This window comes from Marmota flaviventris, chromosome 2 (genome assembly GCF_047511675.1).
Source record: "Marmota flaviventris isolate mMarFla1 chromosome 2, mMarFla1.hap1, whole genome shotgun sequence".
Lineage (NCBI taxonomy): Eukaryota > Metazoa > Chordata > Mammalia > Rodentia > Sciuridae > Marmota > Marmota flaviventris.
In genome coordinates this window covers 14,408,807-14,428,588 of record NC_092499.1, presented here as the reverse complement: position 1 = coordinate 14,428,588, position 19,782 = coordinate 14,408,807, and the positions used below count along the sequence as shown (strand labels likewise).

The 19,782-nt window shown below is 46.8% G+C and overlaps 1 protein-coding gene across 6 annotated transcripts in view; it reads right to left on the bottom strand.

The window, feature by feature from the left end:
* The window catches only part of Ttc7b (tetratricopeptide repeat domain 7B), a 235,446-nt gene that overhangs the window by 151,221 nt on the left and 64,443 nt on the right, over positions 1–19,782 (bottom strand). For all 6 annotated transcript variants that reach the window (XM_071607605.1, XM_071607604.1, XM_071607606.1 and 3 more), the window contains one exon: positions 10,606–10,727. In XM_071607605.1, coding sequence (XP_071463706.1) covers positions 10,606–10,727 — 122 coding nt within the window. The remainder of the gene's footprint in view (positions 1–10,605; positions 10,728–19,782) is intronic.

Below are 19,782 nucleotides of genomic sequence, written 5' to 3'. Positions count from 1 at the left end.
ATATGATTAAGTAATTAAGAGTGTTTAAGTAAATGATATAAAGAAGGTCTGTGTAAGTTGCTTATAAGTGTAAGTTTTTGAGCAAGTAATCTTAAAGAAATTAAACAGCTGGTTAAACAAGTGCTGTTGTTTTAGAGAATTGTGCTATGTTATTTCTTTAAAAGCTAAACTTGGTTAATATAAAAACATCAATGTAATTGGTGCTATTAATGTGTTCATATCTTCCAGGTATACAAGTCTGTAAGGTAGAAGCTTCAAAAGAGCATTGTATCAAGCTGGTGTTCTAAAGTTGTATGGTAATTTTAGGCTTAAAAAGAAAAACATGTTAGATTTATTTATCATTTGCATTCTATAACTGGACTTGTTATCAATAAGATGTAAAGTTCTATGTTACTTTTTACACTGAGATACAATTTAAATGTATTTTTAAGTTAATGAGAGCCTAATCTGTGTGAAGGTTTTATTGCAAAACACAAAAGTACTTTGCTACTTTTCTACAAAAGGTTAAAAGCTTTCAGCCTTTCTTTAATTCATGTTTTAGATGTGATATTATGTTGTGTTTGCTCAAGTTCACAACAATTTATGTAGGCTTTGTAAAATGATGTTTAAAAAGCAAAGATCAGTTTCAGAACTACAGTACTCAAGATTTATGAAGAGCCCTGCCTTACTTGAGATAAGGCTCTGTCCCATCTCACTACATGTGAAAGTGACTATGGAAGAAGTAGGCCAGATTTCAGTACAGTTAAAGTTGTGTCCAAAAGTTGGTTTTTTTTGTCACGATTACCAGGATCTCAAACAGGGGATTATAATGTATAACTCTGCCAAAATTCAAGGTAGCTATTACATGAACTAAATATGTTTTTACTCTTGATAATTTTATTTTGTAGTTTTCTTATAAATGATCTAAAGATTGCCTGTTAATGTTTTGCAGAGGTACTGCTTTAAGAACACACAACCTGGGTCAACTTAAGATAAGGAGTTATCACCTACAGGATAGAGAGATAGACATTAAAGCCCAGTACTCTTAGTATAAGGCTGTTGAAACTTATTTGCTAGATGTTTAAGATTAAGTTTTAAAATTAAAGTTAAATTAAAAGGGCCAAGAAAACCAATATTTGGCTCTTGCCCTCTGAGTCAGTCTGAATCAGGGAATAGGGGACTTCTCCAAAGAGCTTTGCAACTCTAGGCCACATAACCTCCCGATCAGGGAGATTAATGAGACCAGTGGAGGACAGAAAGCCAATCAGTGCATTTGCTGTGAAGAGGAGGGTCATCAGAAAAGGGAGACATCCCTGATGCTTCCAAGGGAAGCCACATGGTCAAGCAAGGCTTGGACCCATCCTAGCGCAAATGGCACTAGCGGAACTGAGAAGCTGCTGTAAGTTCCCCGAGGACTCCCAGGGAAACTCAGCTGACTGTTAACAATAGATAGAAACAAAGTCAGTTTGACTTGCTTCATCTTAAACACTTAGCAAAGACAGTCAAAGCCAAAACGCAGCTATCCCTGGGCATTTTAAATAATAATAATAGTTAAATGTAATTTCCAAAAATAAGTAAACTGGAGGCTGCAAAAGAGATTATCAGACAGGAATGCCTGATAACTAGCAAAAGGAACTGCCAGAGTAGTTTTTAGTTTAAGGCCTTTATTTCTAACCTACACAGGTAGGCTTAATGTTTGCTAGTATGGTTATCCAGCCCTAAGTAACAGAATTAAAGATTTCTCTATTAGACACAGAGGTCATACTAGTAAAAGGATTTTACAAGACCAGATGACATTAAATTATTAAACTGTATCTTAAGGAAAAGGACATCTGTAACCCTAAAAGTTAAATGTTGTGTTTACATCCCTGACATTTCTCGCAATGTGACAAATATCCTTAAAGATTTACATGCTCAGATAGAAGCCATGTCCTCAGCAACTTTGTCATGGAAACAATATCTTAGCTCCTGGTTCTTGGTACTTCCTGGTGGAAAACATTGTTAGTCTTTGTCTTTGCCATCATACTCATTGGCATATTCCTGTGCTATGGCATTTATTGCTGCATCAATATGGTTCCAGTACTAATGAATTCTTGTTTCTCTTATAGACCATCCATCACTCAAATGGCCCTCCAGACTATTACTTCTCAATCAGACTTCTATCATGGACCACTCGATAGACCCGATTTTTAAAGGGGGACTCCAAACTGCTTGCCCCACATCATCCCTTTTCAGCCTGAAGAAGCCAGAAAGATCTTCTTCACCCCCCTTCCTTACAGCAATAAGGAGTTCCCAAATTAGAGGGGGAAATGAAGCCAGATTTAAAGTTAGGTAGTCAGCGTAGTTAGATAAATCGGGTCTAATGCCGAGTGAAATCTAAAATGGAGGCCATGCTGGCAATGATTCCGGAAACGCAGGACAACTCATGGAATGTTAATGAAGTCCCGAAAAGGCCCTAGGCCAAAGTCCACCTCAAAGAAATGTTAATGAACAGCCCCCAGCAAAAAGGTGCTGACTCAGAAGTCCTTCCTGACCAGATTACTTCTTTGGCCCACCTGTGTCCCACCCCTCGGGCCTTCCCACCTACATTCCATCTCTGAAAGAACTATAAAAAGGGGAGACAACATCCCTTCCACAGATTCCACCTCTTGGGTCCCCTTCTTCCTCCAGGAGAAGTCTTTTCTGCTGTCCTTTAATAAACTTCTAATTTCTACTCTGAAAAAAAAAAAGAGATACTATATTATATAGGTAAGGAAAAAAAAAGTAGGACTGTCCCTTTCCCCTTTCCTGAAAGGCCTAGATCATTTGTGATTATTTTCCTGCTAACCTAAAAATTCCACAGGGCTCATTGCCCATCCCCATCCTAGTTCATACCACATAAATATTTGACAAATAAATGAATAAATAAGCAAACAAGTAAAGAATCTCTCTCTCCTCAAACCCCATTAAAATTGAAAATCACTACCCTAAACCAGTTAATCTTTCAGGGAATTCTAGTACTCAGTGGTGGGTGAAGGAATTACAGCCTGCCTTCCTAGAGGCAGCAGACAGCTGGGCAAAACCACGTGGGGAAGGGCCTAATGAGATGCAATGGCATTGCAGTTAGTTCACCCAGCTCCTCCGCACTGTGGAGCCTAAAGTACCTGCCCCATCTTGAAGTCAAAGACACACCAGCAGGCCTGCACCCATCTGGGCAAATGCTGACAGACCTTCCAGAGGCACACGATTCTACTGTGCTGTTGAGTGCTGGCTCATGAAGTCCTGAAGCAGTGACCTGTCCCCCACAATTCATTACAGAGAACAGTGGTCTTGGAGTTTCATAATTAAAATAGATGAGGGTTCTTTTGTTTCCTGCCTTCATGATGGCTTGAAGGGGTGAGCCAGACCCAGTTCCATATAAGCAAAATGGATTTAGCTGACTGTTTTTATGATATAAATGACTGCATCTAGACCTTCTTTTAAAAGTCCTTATTTCCTAGTGTAAGCTATGCCTTCAAGCTGTACTACTGTGACTCCATATGTATGGGGAAGGGACTTGTTGGGCACACTCATTATGGTCTGAGTGGCAAGGGCAGTGGTCTGAGGTCCCAGCTCTGCAGCCACCCAGGTGTGTGAGCCTGAATAAACATCCAGACTCCGTGAGGCAGTGATTGGGCCTGACCTACATGTGAGGGCCTCAGTAAATGTTCACGGGTTGGTTACTGGATCCCATCTATAAAGAGCAGTGGCTGAAACAAATGCTCTCTAAACAAAGGCCCCAGGGTTTTCAGAATCAGTACCCACTGTCAGGTCCACTATGATGAAAGGGGCCCCTGTAGGAAATGACTCACGTGAAATGCTGGGAACAGTGAGCAAGGCTAATGGAGTCTCGCAAACCTGTGAATGCCTGAGTGACATGGGGCATCCCCAGGTGGCCCTGGCTCACAGGCAGCGGAAACGACACAGAACCCCCCTTCTGCGGCCCCCTCCCACACACTCCGCCTCTCCTTCCATCTTTCACTCTCCCACCTGGTTCCTATGGAGGTCAGAATGCAGCCTGTGGCCATGAAGCCATGTAAAATGGCCCAGGCTCCCCTGCTACGGGGGACATGAGCTGGTGGCACTACACTCTTGCCAAATGCACCACTCTGTCCTTGGCCTTCCCACTCCCCACCCTCATGAGCTAATGGCTCCTCCACACCTGAAGAATGGATTCTCTGTTTCTTAGCCTGGTGTTTAACCTGCTGTCCTTCCAGCATGAACTTCACCTTGGAAAAGAAAACCAGAGAGAAAGAGCGCTTGGGGAGAGTGGCCGCCACACACTGCTGTCACCCTTCCTGCAACCTGCTCTGCACTGTCCCCTAGCAGCTTCTGCCCCCACCGCCTCCTCGGGTCACGGCATCTTGTGTTCTCTACACTACTGTTCACACTCGGAGCCTCTCTGCGACATTCTGCACAGCGACCGCGTCCTCCTTCCTGCACACGCCCCACTTGGCTCTCTGCCTTCTCCCTTCGCCAGCGTCCACCTCCTGCAGGTCTCCAGGCAGCCCCAGATTTCTCTTCTGCTCTATCCTCTGCCCCTCACAGAGCCCATCTGGTCCCCAGGCTTTACAGGTAATCAGTAGCTGAAACCTCTTCTTTCATGACTCAAGTTCAGCCTACCCCCGGGCTCCCGTATCCTCCAGCTGACGCTTCCACTTGGACTTGGCACAGGCATCTCAAACATAACCTGTCCAAAGGCAAATATCTGACTTCTATTTCCCAAATCTAATCCTCTCATTGTCCCCACCCATCCAACCGACTGCTCTAGACTAACCCGGGAGTCATCACTGGCCTCTCCCTTCCCATGACCTGCTGCCAGCACAGACTGACCACCAGCTGCTCCTCACACACACCTCAGGTCCACCCCCTCTATCCGGTCTCCACTACAGCTGCCACCTCGGAGGTGGGCATCTAGTGTCTTGCCCATCAGTTATCACCTCCCCTTTGTACTAGTGCCTTGGGGATCTTCCTTTGGATAACTGTCATGCTCCGACTGTATGCTGCCATAGTAGACCTGGCTTTTCAGGGTCAGTATCTTAAGTCCCCCTTCTAACTATGCTTCAGCTATTGGACTACCTTCCCACTCCTTTTTTTCTCCTCCTCCTCCTCCTCCTCCTCCTCCTCCTCCTCCTCTTCCTCCTCCTCCTTCTTCTTCTTCTTTTTCCTGCTGTACTGGGGACCGACTCTAGGCCCTTATACATGCTAGGCAAATGATCTACCACTGAGCTGCCTCCTTGGCCCTTTTTATTTCACTTTGAGGCAGGGTCTTGCTAAGTTGCCCAGGTTGGTCTTGAATTTGTCATCCTCCTGCCTCAGCGTCCTGAGGAACTGGGATCATAGCTGTGTGCCCCATGCTCAGCTTCCTTTCAGCGTATTGAACACATCAAGTTCTCTCCTGGTTCAGGACCTGGGCCCTCTCTGGGCCCTCTTCCTGGAATACTCCTCCCCTGCCTGAGCGGCCCCCACGTTCCTCAGCCTTAGTCTCATCCCAGTGTCGCCTGGCCTGGCCGTGTGATCTGAGCAAAAGTGCTCAGCCACTTGCTTTCACTGCACTGATTCACTTCTCAGCACTTTGACCACTTATGATCACGCACCTGGGTTTACCTGCTTTTACCTGGCCTCCCTAGACAAGCACCCGCCCTGCGCCTAGACTCTCATATTCACCAACAGGTGCTGGAACGGAGCACAGCACTTCGCACATAGCAGTCCTGTGCTGAGAGGTTCGCATGAAACTCCCCAGATTTCTGTATGAATTCCCTCCAGGATACATACACAAAGGCCAAGTACAGTTCGGACTCCATCTTCCTCCCAGTCACTTAGAATGCCAACCCCCAACAGCCTCCCGAGTCTATCTGCATCTACACAATTTCAAGCCCATTTCTCCAAATCCTTACTCCCTTTTCCAAATCATGTGGCCATTCCAGCACAGCAGCCTTCCTGTTTGCTCCTGGGACCACCTGGACTTACCTTGTCACAACATGAAACTGCTTGTTTTAATTCTTAATTCTCCATGATTCTTTATTCCGTGAACTCCAGGGCAGGGACTCAGTCTTTCTTCCTCACCACTCTATCCTGACTACCTAAAATAGGGCCTGGCCCGGAGTGGCACACAATTAACCCTCACTGAATGGAAGAGCAAGAGGCCGCGCCAAACGCCTGGACGGTAAGGGGGCGTGGCTGGAACCTCAGCTCATTTAGAGTCCTTGGTGCTCTTTCATTGCTGAATATTTTAAAGAACCATGATACGACCTTTAAAGTTACTAATGCTCATGTCTCACCCCTTTTCTTCTCCTACCACCTCCCGCAGGGCAAAGCCCATTTCTTTCTCATCTCTGTCTCTCTTGAAGACTGTCATGTTCAACAACTGCTGTGTATTAACTGCTCACCTTCTCTGCAATGGACTCAGAATGTCAAAAGTCATGTGAGGCTTAAGAAGTAGGTACTTCTTCCTGCTGCAAGAGGGAGATGGCCTGAAGCCAGATTGTAAAGCTTGAGTGCCTAAGACACCAATGCATGGAGCCCTGAGCTGCGCTTCCTGGCCACACCTCCCCATGATGTCTCCCACAATCACACAGACTCTGGAGCCTGTCTGCGGCCACTGCAGTCCCTGAGGTGATAAACCCCAGAGGCACCCCTCCTCAGCAGCCTGTGGGACACAGCAGGGCCTCGTGGCCCATTTTTCTGCCAAGGGCAGGCTACACTGAGCAGGGTAAATGGTGACAAAGTTTAGTAAGATTATTTGGGAAGGTTAAAAACTTTTGGCAGCCAATGCATAGAGGTGATTTGTGGTCTGTGTTTGACCTTAAGAACAGAATCCAAAGCCTTTCCACACACTCTGTCCCCTGGGCTGGCCATAAGCCCCTCGGGGAACCTGCAATAGCTCCTGCCTGACTTGCTACTTTCTCTGAGTCAAAACTCAGTGCTGCACCCTAGCAACCAATGGCCACATCTCCTCCTGGCTTCAGTTTATCCCTACCAGCCCTGATCAAAACCTATCCAGAGCCGGGGACATGCACTGTTCTGCTCACCCAGAACATAAGCCACATTACTTGAGATGTCCTTCACTACCCTTTGTTTACAAAGGATGGTTAGCTAGTCCTAAGATAAATGCAGCAAATGAGTGGCACCCCAAATCCAAGCCTCCCCAGCAAGTCAAGTGGGGAGTCACACTTTTCTTCTCCCTGGAAGGCTGAAGAGAATGGGAATGAGGCCAACTCCCAGCCACTGGTGAGCTACCACTGAAGACCCCGTCCTGCCACAGTTGGACCATTAGGCCATCAGCAACCAGGCGTTAACCAAGCTGACACCAGCAGTCACTGTGGATAACGCCCTGCCTCCAAGCCCTGGCAGCATGAGGCCCAGCAATCAAGTGCACAATGGCTACTCCTGTGACCTTCTACTTCAGCTGGACTTTGGCGTTACTCTGGTCCCACTTTCAGCCAGGAAACTGGCAGGGCACCATCAGTACTGGAAGTCACAGTTTGCTGACTGTCATCTGCCCCTGCTTCACCACATGGCCCGCGAGCCTTTACTTTCTTGTTCCTTCCCACAGCTCCTGCAGTAGGTGGCATTAGCCCCAATTCACAGATAAAGAAACTGAGGTCCCACAAGTAAACAGGCTGTTCCAAGTCCAGGTCTAGCCTGAGCCCCTTGTTGCCCCTCATACAAAAGTGTGCTGGGGTGAGGAAATTCTGAGAATCCAGAGGCAAGAGTCCTGGCCTGGGGCCAGAGCTCCCTGGTTCTACCCTCTGTAGAGACTTGACAAGATTCTTTTCACCCTTAAGAGGATTTTGCTGCCACCCAGAGGGATAAGAGAAACAGATGTGAAATAGAGGTGGGTGTATTCCAATTGGACCATACCAGTGTCTCTTGGGGCCAGAGACGGAGCATGGTACAGGCCCAGATGGCAGCCATGGAGGAGGAGAGGGAGGGAAAGGAAGGAAGAGAGGGAGAAGGAGGAAGTGGGGGCACAATGGGGGAACAGGGGAAGAAGAGAATAACAAAGAAACTTCTGTGTGCTACCGGAAAAGACTAAGCAGAAACTGCCCCAGCAAAGGCAGTTTTTCCAGACCTGGGGGTCAAGTGCTCCTCACCAGCCCCCCTCAAGGCTCAGTGGTAAAAGGACTGAGGTCAGAAACCTGGAACCCAGGGTACCGTGTGCCCTGCAGCAAATCACATGCCAGATTTGGACTCCTGTGAAATCGTGGAGATGCAAGTTGGCAGTGGAGAGGGAAGAGAGAACTGGAGCAGCAGTGAGGACGGAGAGAAGTCACCTGCAGACCTAACAGTGCCCCTAAGAGCAAAGGCGCTGGAGGGCCAGGAACTTCCTGGCATGGGGTTTTCAGGAGGATACTCAAGGTCACCAGTTTGGTGGTAACTCCTGGAAAAGATGGGAGAGTAAGATTCATTCCATAACCCAGTGAGTCCTTGGGAACGGTAACCCCAAAGCTGAGCATATATTTAATTATATCACTAAAGAAGTAAGATGTAGTTTTCCTATTTCCACCTCTTACCGCCAAACTCTTGTATCCTGTATTTTCCTACACTGACAGTCCATCCTGTCCACCATCCTTCCAGACACATAGAGGAAAAGTCCAGAAAAACAAAAATGGAGTGAGATACAAGGAGCAAATACATCAGAAGATGGAACTGTGGGAAGCCCTGGGGCTGAGAGACAGCAGCTCCCTCCGTTCTCCTGTGGCATCCACTGACCAATGACCATGTGGCTCTTGCACCCTGAATAACCCACTGGTAAGAGGCATCTGATGGCCCCTTGGCATGTCCAAACCCTCCCACTGGTCTCTTCTGTTCACATTTCATGGTCTCAACACTGGCCCCCACCTCCACCTACCAAGAGTAATCTCCCACTACTGCCACCAACCCCAGCCTCTAGAACCCTGCAGCTGGCAGGGACCTTTTAGAGTACTTGGTTCTTGGAACACAGTGATAAGAGCAAGAGGATAAGAAAAGACTTACAAGGGCAACAGACCCTGACAGCTGCATCAATGAACTTGAGCAAAGTTAAATAAGAAATCAGTCAGGAAGCAATCCCCAGCATGTAACCTATCCTCTAGTGTAAACCTCTCATGATTATATTGTAGTTGGATTTCTGTGGGGAAGCCAACCTTTCAGGGACTGAGGTCAGAGCCCAACAGTCCTGCTTCTTCCTTTCCAAGGAATAGGCTTCAAAGATGAAAAATAACTTATCTGGACCAAACTGATCAATCTCACAGAAAGCATTTTCAGTAGAAGGTATTGGTTCAGCCCCCCTGGGAGCCCACAGGGGACTGATTCCTGTGGGTTTCCGTATCAATACATCCACACAGGTTAGAGGGGAGCAAGGGTTGGGGGTTCCTCTGTGACAACCACCATTTTTTGTAAAATGGGAGAAGAAACAGATCATTAGAATGATATTCCATGTTCCCTCCCTTCCCCCTCTCTTTACAACAGACAACAGCATCTTAGTCTAGAGGGCATGCGCCATTACTCAGAGATCTCAGGCAACAGCAGATGAGATCAAACTTGAAAGCATATTTGTGCCAAAGCCATCAAGCCACTGCAAACCTCGGGGTGTTGATCCTGACTTTTTGTGGTCTTTGCTGAGCTGAACCCGTGGCCTTTGGAGCAAAGCAGGCCTTTCCTCCCAGACAGTTAAATAGGATTTGGAAAACAGGCATTTATTCTCAACAGATGCAAATGGATGGTCGCAGCGCTGGCTGCCAGGCAGATGGAATCCAACTGCTGTGAGCTACACCCCAAGGTTTGAAGCTCTAAAAATGAAGAGACAGCAGCTCTGCTGTTCATTTTTCCAGAAGCTGGGACTTGTGTCCCCTCTGCCAATTAAAGCACTACTGGACTACTGCTCCTAGAGGAAGGGGTCCAGCTCCCAGGGGCCTCCCATGCAAAGCTGGAGGAGCTGCAGAGGAACAGATACCTACTGTTGGTCTCCATGCACATCTATCCTGCAGCACAATGTCAAAACAAGGGACAACTGAAGAGATGTGGAACAGAATCAGCACGTTTCTCACAACAGCAACACACCAGGAAAACAGACATGAATGCATTAGAGAGCCCCCTCCCACATGTGCTCCTCAACCCATTCCAAAAGCAGCTCAAGTAGAATGGAGAACGCGCGTTCTTACAGACACACCCACCTGCACAAACCCTGCCTAGGATGTGGCAAATACGATCCTCTGAGCTCATCAGTCATTGAAAGGGGATGCTTTTGTGTGCCTGAGTTTCCAGTTTGTTAAGTTTTTCCTTGACAACATGGGGAGGCCTGTGCAGTGCCTCTTGCAGGGAGGAAGGGCACCAAAACTTGGCCCCATGAGACCCACCCGCCTGGGTTTGGTTTCCCAACCTGTGGCTCAGTCAATAAATGCCCTCCTTCTTCTCTTACCCCTCCTTCAAATTTCATGGGAAAGCAAGAGGGCCAGGTGGAGAGGAGACAACAAGAAGAGCCAGAGCTCGTTCTTTTTAAAAAAAAAATATTCCAATTGTAGTTCATATTTAAAATTACTTCATTATAGTAACTAAACTGAAGACAGTAGTAAAAGTCTATTATCCTTATTTAGGATATGGATTGAAAAAATGAAGAACGCTTACCCATTTTTGAAATAGAGGACATGGGCTCTCTGAAGTCCTGTTTCTAGGAAAAAACCTAGTTCTTGATCGTGGGGAGCAGGGCCGGGCTTAGGACTTCTGTTTTGGATATTAGTAAGTATTACCTAGAAGGGGAGAAAATGGGAAACTAATCAGATGCACATCCACACCTGCGTCCTACACACCCCGGTCCAGTGCACGGCTCGGCTTACAAACCCAACCTCCTTCCCTGGGATCAGCATAGGGGTGCGGTGCAAAAGTGCAAGCATCAGGAGAGCAGAGGATGGCTTCCACGGGATAGGGAGCAACTGGCAACCCAGTGGCCCTCACGGCCCTCCTGGCACTGAGAGCTGAGGCAGGAGGGGCACTGCTGAGTGGACAGTGCTGGGAGAAGCATTAGAGGTGGAACACTGCTGAATGCCAGCATGCTAACAGGTAAGCTGAGTAACACGGACGCAGGTCCCAGCAAAGGGCACAAAGTCATCGTCCACCAACAGCTAAGGTCACCACACAGCTCCAGCACGCCATGAGCCCAAGGAGCTCCAACGAACAGTCTAATAAAGCATTTCTCAAAGAAAAACCTACTTGTGGCCATATAAAAACCACATAAGGGTTCTGCAAACATACTGCCTGCATTTGCTGGGAGTCAGCAGGACTTTAAAAGATCCAGTTGTTAGCCAGACCCCAAATATGAAAGAGGTCTTAAAATTATTCTCCAAATGGAGCTGAAGCAATTTGCTGGTTCTCTAACCTGCAAGCTTTGGGGAAAGAAAAGTAGAAGGCAACAGTGGATGCGGCACTGAGGAGTAAATCCAGGTGGTCTACCCTTGCAACCACACCACATTGCAACATCTTATCAAAGGCCCTGCTCCTTCGGCCTTGGTGCTTGACTCAGCACTGCTCACCCGTGTTCCTCCCCTCTAGGACTCACACCTCCACTCCACTGCAGGGTTCTCCTCCATACATGCACACAGTGTTGGAGATGCGCAGGGCATCATCTTTTCCTTTCTCTCTTAAGAACCTCTTGAAGTGACCTCTACCATGCCTAAGAGCTTCAAAAATCAGCAGTATGCTGCCAAGTCCCAAATTTAACCTCTAGTCCAGATCTCTCTGCATTTCAAACTCAGATAGTAGCTGACTATATCACTTGGAAATCCAACACTGAAACTTTCAAAATGAAAATAATTTTGTAAAAAAAGAGATCATGTTATATATACACCAGCTCTAAATTTAACATTACATTTAATTTAGTTAAATTTGAGAGAAGAAACTGAAGTGTAACCATAATCATTCAACTTCAGAAAAATGTTTTTATTCCTGTAGTTAATTAAAAGTCTCTCTACAGTTAAAAATATATATTCTGTTTATTATGTGTATGTATATGTACACACACACAGAGTAGAACACTATTTTTACCTACATGTTTCACCTTTATACAGTGTCTATCAGCACATGATACTGATGGAGAAATTAATACATTCATATTTTCTACTTTGCCTTTTCCTGTAGTCCTACATTTTTATCACATTACCAGTTTTATATTCAGCCTCCCATATTGGTTATATTACTATTTTTATATTGCCATAAAAATATGCATGCCATAAATATGTGGGGGTGTTGTTTTCTTTTCAAAGAATACTAATTGGGGGGGTATTTTTTTGTTTTTTGCAGTTTTGAGACTAAATCAGGATCTTGCTTGTGCCCAGCAAGCACTCTACCCACTAAGCCTCCCCAAGTCCTGTGCACTGTCTTGATAACTGGGGTATTTAAAGGCCAGGAAGTAGGAGTCATTCAAATTTTTGAACGAGCTTGTCAGTTTTTGCAAAAGGGCAACTCACATTTTCAGAGGGATTGGGTTGAATTTGTAGATCAATTTGGACAGTGCAACTATTTTAATAAATAAGATATTTCAATGCATGCACATTTACCTAGGTCTTCCTTAATTTCTTTAAACAATGTCTTTTACTTTTTAGTGTACATTTTAATATGTTAAATTTATTCCCATGAATTTTATCATTTTGATGCCATTAAAAGTGGAATTGTTTTCTTAATTTTCTTTTTGGATTATTCATTGCTAGTGCACAGAAACACGTGATTTTGATATTTGATGCTGAATCCTAACCTTGCTAAACTTGCTGATTAGTTCTAGTAGCTTTTAGTGTGTGTGTGGCGGGGAGGGGGGGGGTCTTCGGATTTTCTATATACAAAATCATGTCATCTTCCTTTCCAGTCAGGATGCCCTTTATTACTTTTTCTTGCCTAACAGCACTGTTTAGAATGCCTATTTCAATATTTAGCAGAAGTGACTAGCAAGAAATCCTATCCTGTACATGGAAAGCAACCAGTCTTTCACCATTAAATACATACATTATTAGATGTGGGCTTTTTTTTTTAATAAATGCCCCATATCAGGTTGAGTAAGTTCCCTCCTATTTCTAGTTTGTTGGGTATTTTTGTTTTTAAATCATGAAAGGGTTTTAGATTTTATCAAATGCTTTCTCTGGATCTGTCAAGTTGATCATGTGATTTCTTTCTTTACATATTGATATGCTGAATCACATTAATTATTGGATGTTAAACCACCTTTCCTTCCTAAATCTCTCTGGGTTATGATATATAATCTTTTTACAGATGCTCCTATATTTAATTCCAATAAACACATACTCAGTTGAAAACATCATAGGTTGGAAATGCATTTTATACAACTGACCTGTTGAACATCATGACACAGCCTAGTCGACTGTAAAGATGCTCAGAGCACAGAAGAACCAACAGCTGGGCAAACTCATGTAACACAAGCCTATTTTATGATAAAATGTTGAATGACTCATGCAATTCATTGAATGCTTGTGTCAGAAACAGTACGCTGTGCAGAGGTGTACGTCTAGATCAGAACACCACTCACCACAGCTGCCCTGCATGGGGGGAAAGTATCAGGATGCTTATTATTAGTTTAGGAAAAGATCAAAATTCAATATTCAAAGTACAGTTTCTAATGAGCATGTATTGCTTTCCCACCACTGTAATGTTGAAGGTCTAAATGTTATAGTTGACACCATTTGTGTACATCACATGATTCAATTTACTTGTGTTTTGCTGAAAGACAGTGGAATGAGATGGACACCATTACCCTAAGTACATGTATGAAGACATGAATGGTGTGAATATACTTTGTATATAACCAGAAAAAATAAATACACAAAAAAGAAAGTTTTTGCATCTATATTCAGAGATACTGGTTTCATAAAATGAGTTAGGAAGTGTTTTCTTCTTATGTTCTGGAAATCTGTGTGGTATTGGTATCACTTCTTCCTTAAACACTAGTGGAATTCATCAATGGAGCCAAGAAGACCTATAGTTATCATTATGGGGAGGTTTTTAGCTACAAATTCAATTTTTATAATGAATAGAGGGATATTTAGGGCTACCTATTCCTGCTTGGGTGAGCTTTGGTAGTTTGAATCGTTCAGGGAATTTGCTTATTTTTCTATAAGTGATCAGATTTATTGGCATAACACTGTTCCTAATTTTCCCCTACAACCTTTTGATCTCTGTACAATCTATATAAGTGTCTCATCACTTTTGGGCCTTAGTAATATGTGTTTTCTTTCTTTTATTCTTATTCAGTCTTGTTAGAGATTTATGAGTTTTATTGGTCTTTTGAAAGACTAATTTTGCTGATTTCTGGTCTTAATCTTTTAATATTTCCTTCCTTCTGCTTGCTTTGGTTTTAATTTATTCTTCTTTTTCTACTTTCTTGAGTTAGAGGCTTAGATCAACTACACACATTTTTAGGATTATAATGTCTTATTGACAAATTGCCCCCTTTTATTAGGTAATGTCACCCTTTGACTCTTGTAATAGTCTTTATTCCTAAGTAAACATTTTAAGACAGACATTTTAGCATTCTCTTGATTATCATTTGCATGGAACACAGTTTTATTATTTGTCTTCTTATATGTCAATATTTAAAGTGGTTTTCTCAGACATAGTGTATAGTCACATCTTGCTTTTCTGTTCAATCTGAAAATCTATGCCTTTAATTGGAATGCTTAGGCCATTTACATTTAAAACTTATTTTAAATGTCTCATTTTAGAAAAACATTTTAATTTTTCTCTTCCAGTCCTTTAAAGGTGTTATAGTTTGGAAACGAAGTGTCTCCCAGAGGTACCCTGACATTCAGGTGAAACTTAAAAAACTGGAACGGGGACCCTTGACCCCTCAGAGTGAAGTCCTGGCCACAGCCTTTAAGGGGTACCATAACCGGGATGAGAAGGCCAGAGAGCAAAAAACCCAGATGCTGGCACAGGCTTTACGGGGACCGACCCCACAGGCCCCTTCATTTCTGGCCAAATGTCCACCACCCAAGATGGCCCCTGGGCCCTGTTTTAAGTGTGGGACAGAGGAACACTGGGCACAAGAGTGCCCGAATCCCAGGCCACCTACACATCCATGCCCTAAATGCCAATTAAGGGGTCACTGGGCCATGGACTGCCCCGGCCCCCGAAGGGGAGCTGGATCCACCCCAAGCCCAGACCTGGATCTTTTGGGGCTGGCAACGGACAACTGAAGGGGCCTTGGGACTCCCTCCCTGATGACCACCATCAACTTTCAGGAGCCCAGGGTCACTATTATGGTGGATGGACACCCAATTAACTTCCTTTTAGACACAGGGGACACTTACTCAGTCTTGAGGGAGTTTTGGGGACCACTGTTCCACCCTGTTCCCCCATTGTCGGGGTTGGGAAACAAACGATCCTTTGCCTTAAAACCCTCACGCTCTCTTGTAGGTTTCACCACTATCCTTTCTCCCACCAGTTTTTGGTATTGCCCCAATGCCCCATTCCCCTATTGGAAAGGGACATGTCAGCCAAATTCCATGCCTCCATCACACTCCATCCCAGCCTTTCTCTTATCCTCACTCTTGCAGAATCAACCCACATGTCCATAGGCTCCCCTCCTTCTCTCCCTCCAGAGGTAAACCCTCGAGTTTGGGACATTTCCACCCCTTCTCTGGTTCACTGTGTCCCTGTCAGAATTCATCTTAAGGACCCTCAGCATTTCTCTTGTCAACCTCAATACCCTCTTCCAACTTCCACATTCCCTGGGATCTACATCCCCTATCACCCCACCTCTTCAGGAAGGTAGAACGCGGCAACTGCACCCTAAAGGACACCCCCACCAAGCTCCCCCTCGAACCACATCTCCACTGGGTCAAACTTCTCCCAGTCGCCCTGTCTCGCCTTCCGGCACTCCCCAAAGGCCAACTCAAACGTCCCCTTTTGAGGTGATGTATGAACGCCCACCCCTGCCACCTGGGGTGACCCCTTCACCCTGCATCCTTCCAGAACATCTCAGTCATCTCCTTCTTAGATTCATCGAAGACAGATTTGGAAACACCAGGAAACTCGATGACCTGATCCCTCCAGGCCACGCGTCTCTTTCCCCTTAACCCTGGGTAACTGGGAATATTTCTCTCCTCCTCCTGGTGACATGCCTACCCTGACACCTATCTGGAAGGGCCCCTAAGGGTCATCTTGTGTACTCCCACCGCTGCCCGCCTACAGGATCCCCAGGCAAACTGGCTTCATGGATTCACATTTCCAGGCTGAAACCGGGCGGCCTCCGACAGGAGGAGCCCAGGCTGACGCCCACCGTCCTCCTCCCACAGACACGTCCGCTGCACCGCCCGAGAGTCCCCTAAAGCTCCACCTCTCACCCGAGGGTCCTTCCCCCTGCCCGAGGAGGACCTTCCTCATCCCGACAAACCCTCCCAACCTCAGGCCCCACTCTAGCCCCCCCGCCCAACTCCTGGTGGCCCTCCTGGCCCACCTCCTCACGCCCACCCCGTCTGCTTCTCAGACACGGTTGCCCTCTCCCTGGACTCCCTGTGTGGGGCCTCTCTACGTGTCACAAGCCCCTGCGGAAGCACAGGCAACACGACTAACCAGACCTTCACCAGCCCTCCCCAGGGGTTTCCAGCTACTGCTCCCCCGGAGGACACCGGTCCCTAGTGAAGGCCCCACCAAGGGCTGAGGGCACTTCGCATCGTGGATGTGGAGCTACACAACGGAAACACGACTGCGAACGTCACTAGCCTGTCACCCGGGGCCAGGCCCACTCGCTCTCGCTGGCCTTTTCTCAGCCAGTCCCTCTCACTGGACCTCCGGCCAGGAGCTCATGTGGCGTCTCCTCCTCCCTCTTCTTCTCTCGGCCTTGGGGTACCTTTGGTGTTTTTAGGCTCACATGGGGAGCACCTGGCTCGTGGAGGTCATGGAGGCCCTCCGACCGGACAGCTGGCTGACTCCCCCATTTGCAGGGACAAGGACTGGTTCGAGACTATCCATGACCTATGGCTTCGAGGAGCTTTCATTGATTTCGGCCCCAAGGAAACTCACATCTCCAGCGCCCTGGCCTTCACAGCCATGCTTCCTTGTCCCGCACCCTGGCCATCCCTCCCTTCCTTCACACCCGGTGTCCCTCTCCAGTAGGAAGTAGCCAGACATCTCATCGCCCTGCTCCCAACACAAAAACTAAAAGGAGTAATGACGGGTGTGTGGCAGAGTCCCTGCCAAAGTGAAGTTTCCGTCTTGCGAGAACACCACGGACTCCCGTACCCTCCCCCTCCTCTCTGAAGAGCGCCAAATTCAAGTTTTCTAGACCAACCCCCGCTGGACACACAGTGTTCGCTCGCTGTTCCTGAGCCATCCTGCCAATCAGCACCCGACACGTCACCTAGGCAACCCTTCTTAAGCCCAAGCTTGCAAGCTCTCGCTCTCTGCCGTCTTCCTCTCTGCCCTCTTCCTCTCTGCCCTCTTCCTCCTCCTCTCTGCCCTCTTCCTCTCTGCTCTCTGCCCTCTTCCTCTCTTTCTCTCCTTTCTCTTCTCTCTGCCTCCCCTTTTTTCCCCTTTGGGCAGCCCCCAGTAAAATCTCTTGGTTGAATCTCCATCTTGGGTGAGTCACTCGCCTTTCAACGAGCCCCCAGATAAACTTTTCCTCCTTGAATTGTTCTTGTCAGGTCTTTGTTCACAACAGTGACAATGCTGCCTAAAACTGCTGGCGCCAGAGGTTTTTCTGGGTGGTTCTGCTCTACCCCTGATTTTCCGTGCCCCTGCGTGTGCTGCAGAGGCTGCCTCTCTCCATGCTCACACCCCTTTCCCACAGTACTCGCCATCAGTTATCACTTGGTGCTGCTTTTGTTCTGTGTCTGGTGTGGGGAGGGAAGGTTTCTTGGTTCTTTTGGTCAAGACTTGGTCTCAGGCTGGGCCTGCACACCTGGACCTCAGGGATAGGCTCATCTTCAAAGGCCTCTCATTGGATATCTCCCTCCTAGCTGCTGGAGTCCCCTCCTTGGACAAAAACCACCAAATATCTACCCCCAGAAAACCTCTGGGCATGATGAGACTCCTAGGAGTTCAGGCTCCACCGCCTTCCCATCTTAAGAAAGGGCACTGCCATCCAACCAGCTGCTCGAGGCAGACACTGAGCCCCAAGCTTTACACCCACTCTCCTTCGCGTCTCATCCATTACCATGTCCCTCCTAGTTCTTTCTCAAATGTGTCTGTGTCTGTCCATTTCTACTGACATCACCGCAGCTAAACTACCCGTGCTCACGCTGGGTTTCTGCAGTAGCCTCCTACATGGAGTCTCCTTGTCTTCTCTTGATTCTCTAGTGCTCCTCTGCTATCCAGGGGCAGCCTGAATGACGTTTATGACACTACCTGGATCATGCTATTCTTAGCAAGGTCTTTCTTCTCTCTCAGCTATTGGCTCCACTCTTCCTCAAGGGCTTTTCCTAACCAACCAATGTCAAGTCGGCCTGCCCCTCCCCCAGCATCCTGTTCTGTGTTGTTTTGTTTTACCAGATCATTGTCTCGCTCCCTTCACCAGGCTACAAATCCCCCAGTCAGGGGCCATGCCTATTTAGTTTACTAATGTATACACCCCGGGTCGGCTACAGTGTCTCATGCAGGATGAGCACTGCATATAGGTAGTAAATGAATGAATGAAGGAATTTTCAAGGCTAATCCTAAATGCAGGAAAAAGGCAATAGGAAAGTAACTGCTGTGTATTAGGCACACAGCTCTCCACTCAAACCCGCTGAGCGCACACCCCATCCACCCTCGCTCAGGGGGAAACTGAGTCTCTTGTCTACTGAGCACATGGGCAGTTGAGTGTTGGAGCTGGTGCCAAATCCCAGATCCCCCCGACTCCACAGCCCAGTTCCTTCCCCTCCGCCCCATGAGTCTTCTCTTTTCTCATAGAGCAAAGTCCAAAATGTCAGAGGTCAGGGCAGCCAGGATGACATTAGGTTTTGCATGGGCAGAATGGGAGAGTCTTGCGGGGACAGAGGGAACAGCTTAGCTCCAGGTCTATCTAGCCTAAAGCCCCTGCACCTTGAATTGAATCTCTTCCTCACAAAGAGCCCACAACACGGGGTCCTGGATGGGAGCACCGTTTGGCACTGTGAAGCCACACTTGTCCTGTGGATAAACACTTGCTGGGAGAGGGCTGCCGACAAGTGTCCTTAACAGGCACATTCTCCTTTGGCAAAAGCCCATGGGCCAGGAATGAGGAAGCCAACAGCGCCAAAGACTCAGACCAGCAGGCTGGGGCGCCAGGTCTGCTCTGAGGCTCCTCACCATCTGCAGAGCTGTCCAGCTGCCCCATCTCATGGCTGTCTTCATATGGATGGACAGACGGACAGTGGGGATAAGACCTGTACCTCACGTGGTTGTTCTGAATTCCAAAAAGAAACTTAGCAAGTGTATAAACATTATCATCCTTTGTGGAGTCACAGCAGAAGCACCTTCAGATAGAACCAAGATTAGGAAATCTGCCATAACCTTTCTCTCTTAACACTGCTTTAGAGATTCTGGCAAAAAGGCATGAGAGAGATGTAAGAATATATTAGAAAGAAAGAAAACAGCAGCAACAAAAATCATTCCTCTGCCCCAAGCTCATAGTCTTAGAAAAATGAAAAGAATCGGCCCGTTTCTATGGAAGGCTTCAGTAGCACAGCCAATAATCCCATATTGCTGTCCTTATCCACCTTTGAGATTCTGCTCAGCTGTCACCTCTTCCAGGAGCGTCCCTGGACTTCCACACTGGCCCAAGTTTCTTCTCTGGCTTTAGAGTGCCCCAGGGGTTCTTCACTGAAGTCCCCACTCCCACGCAGG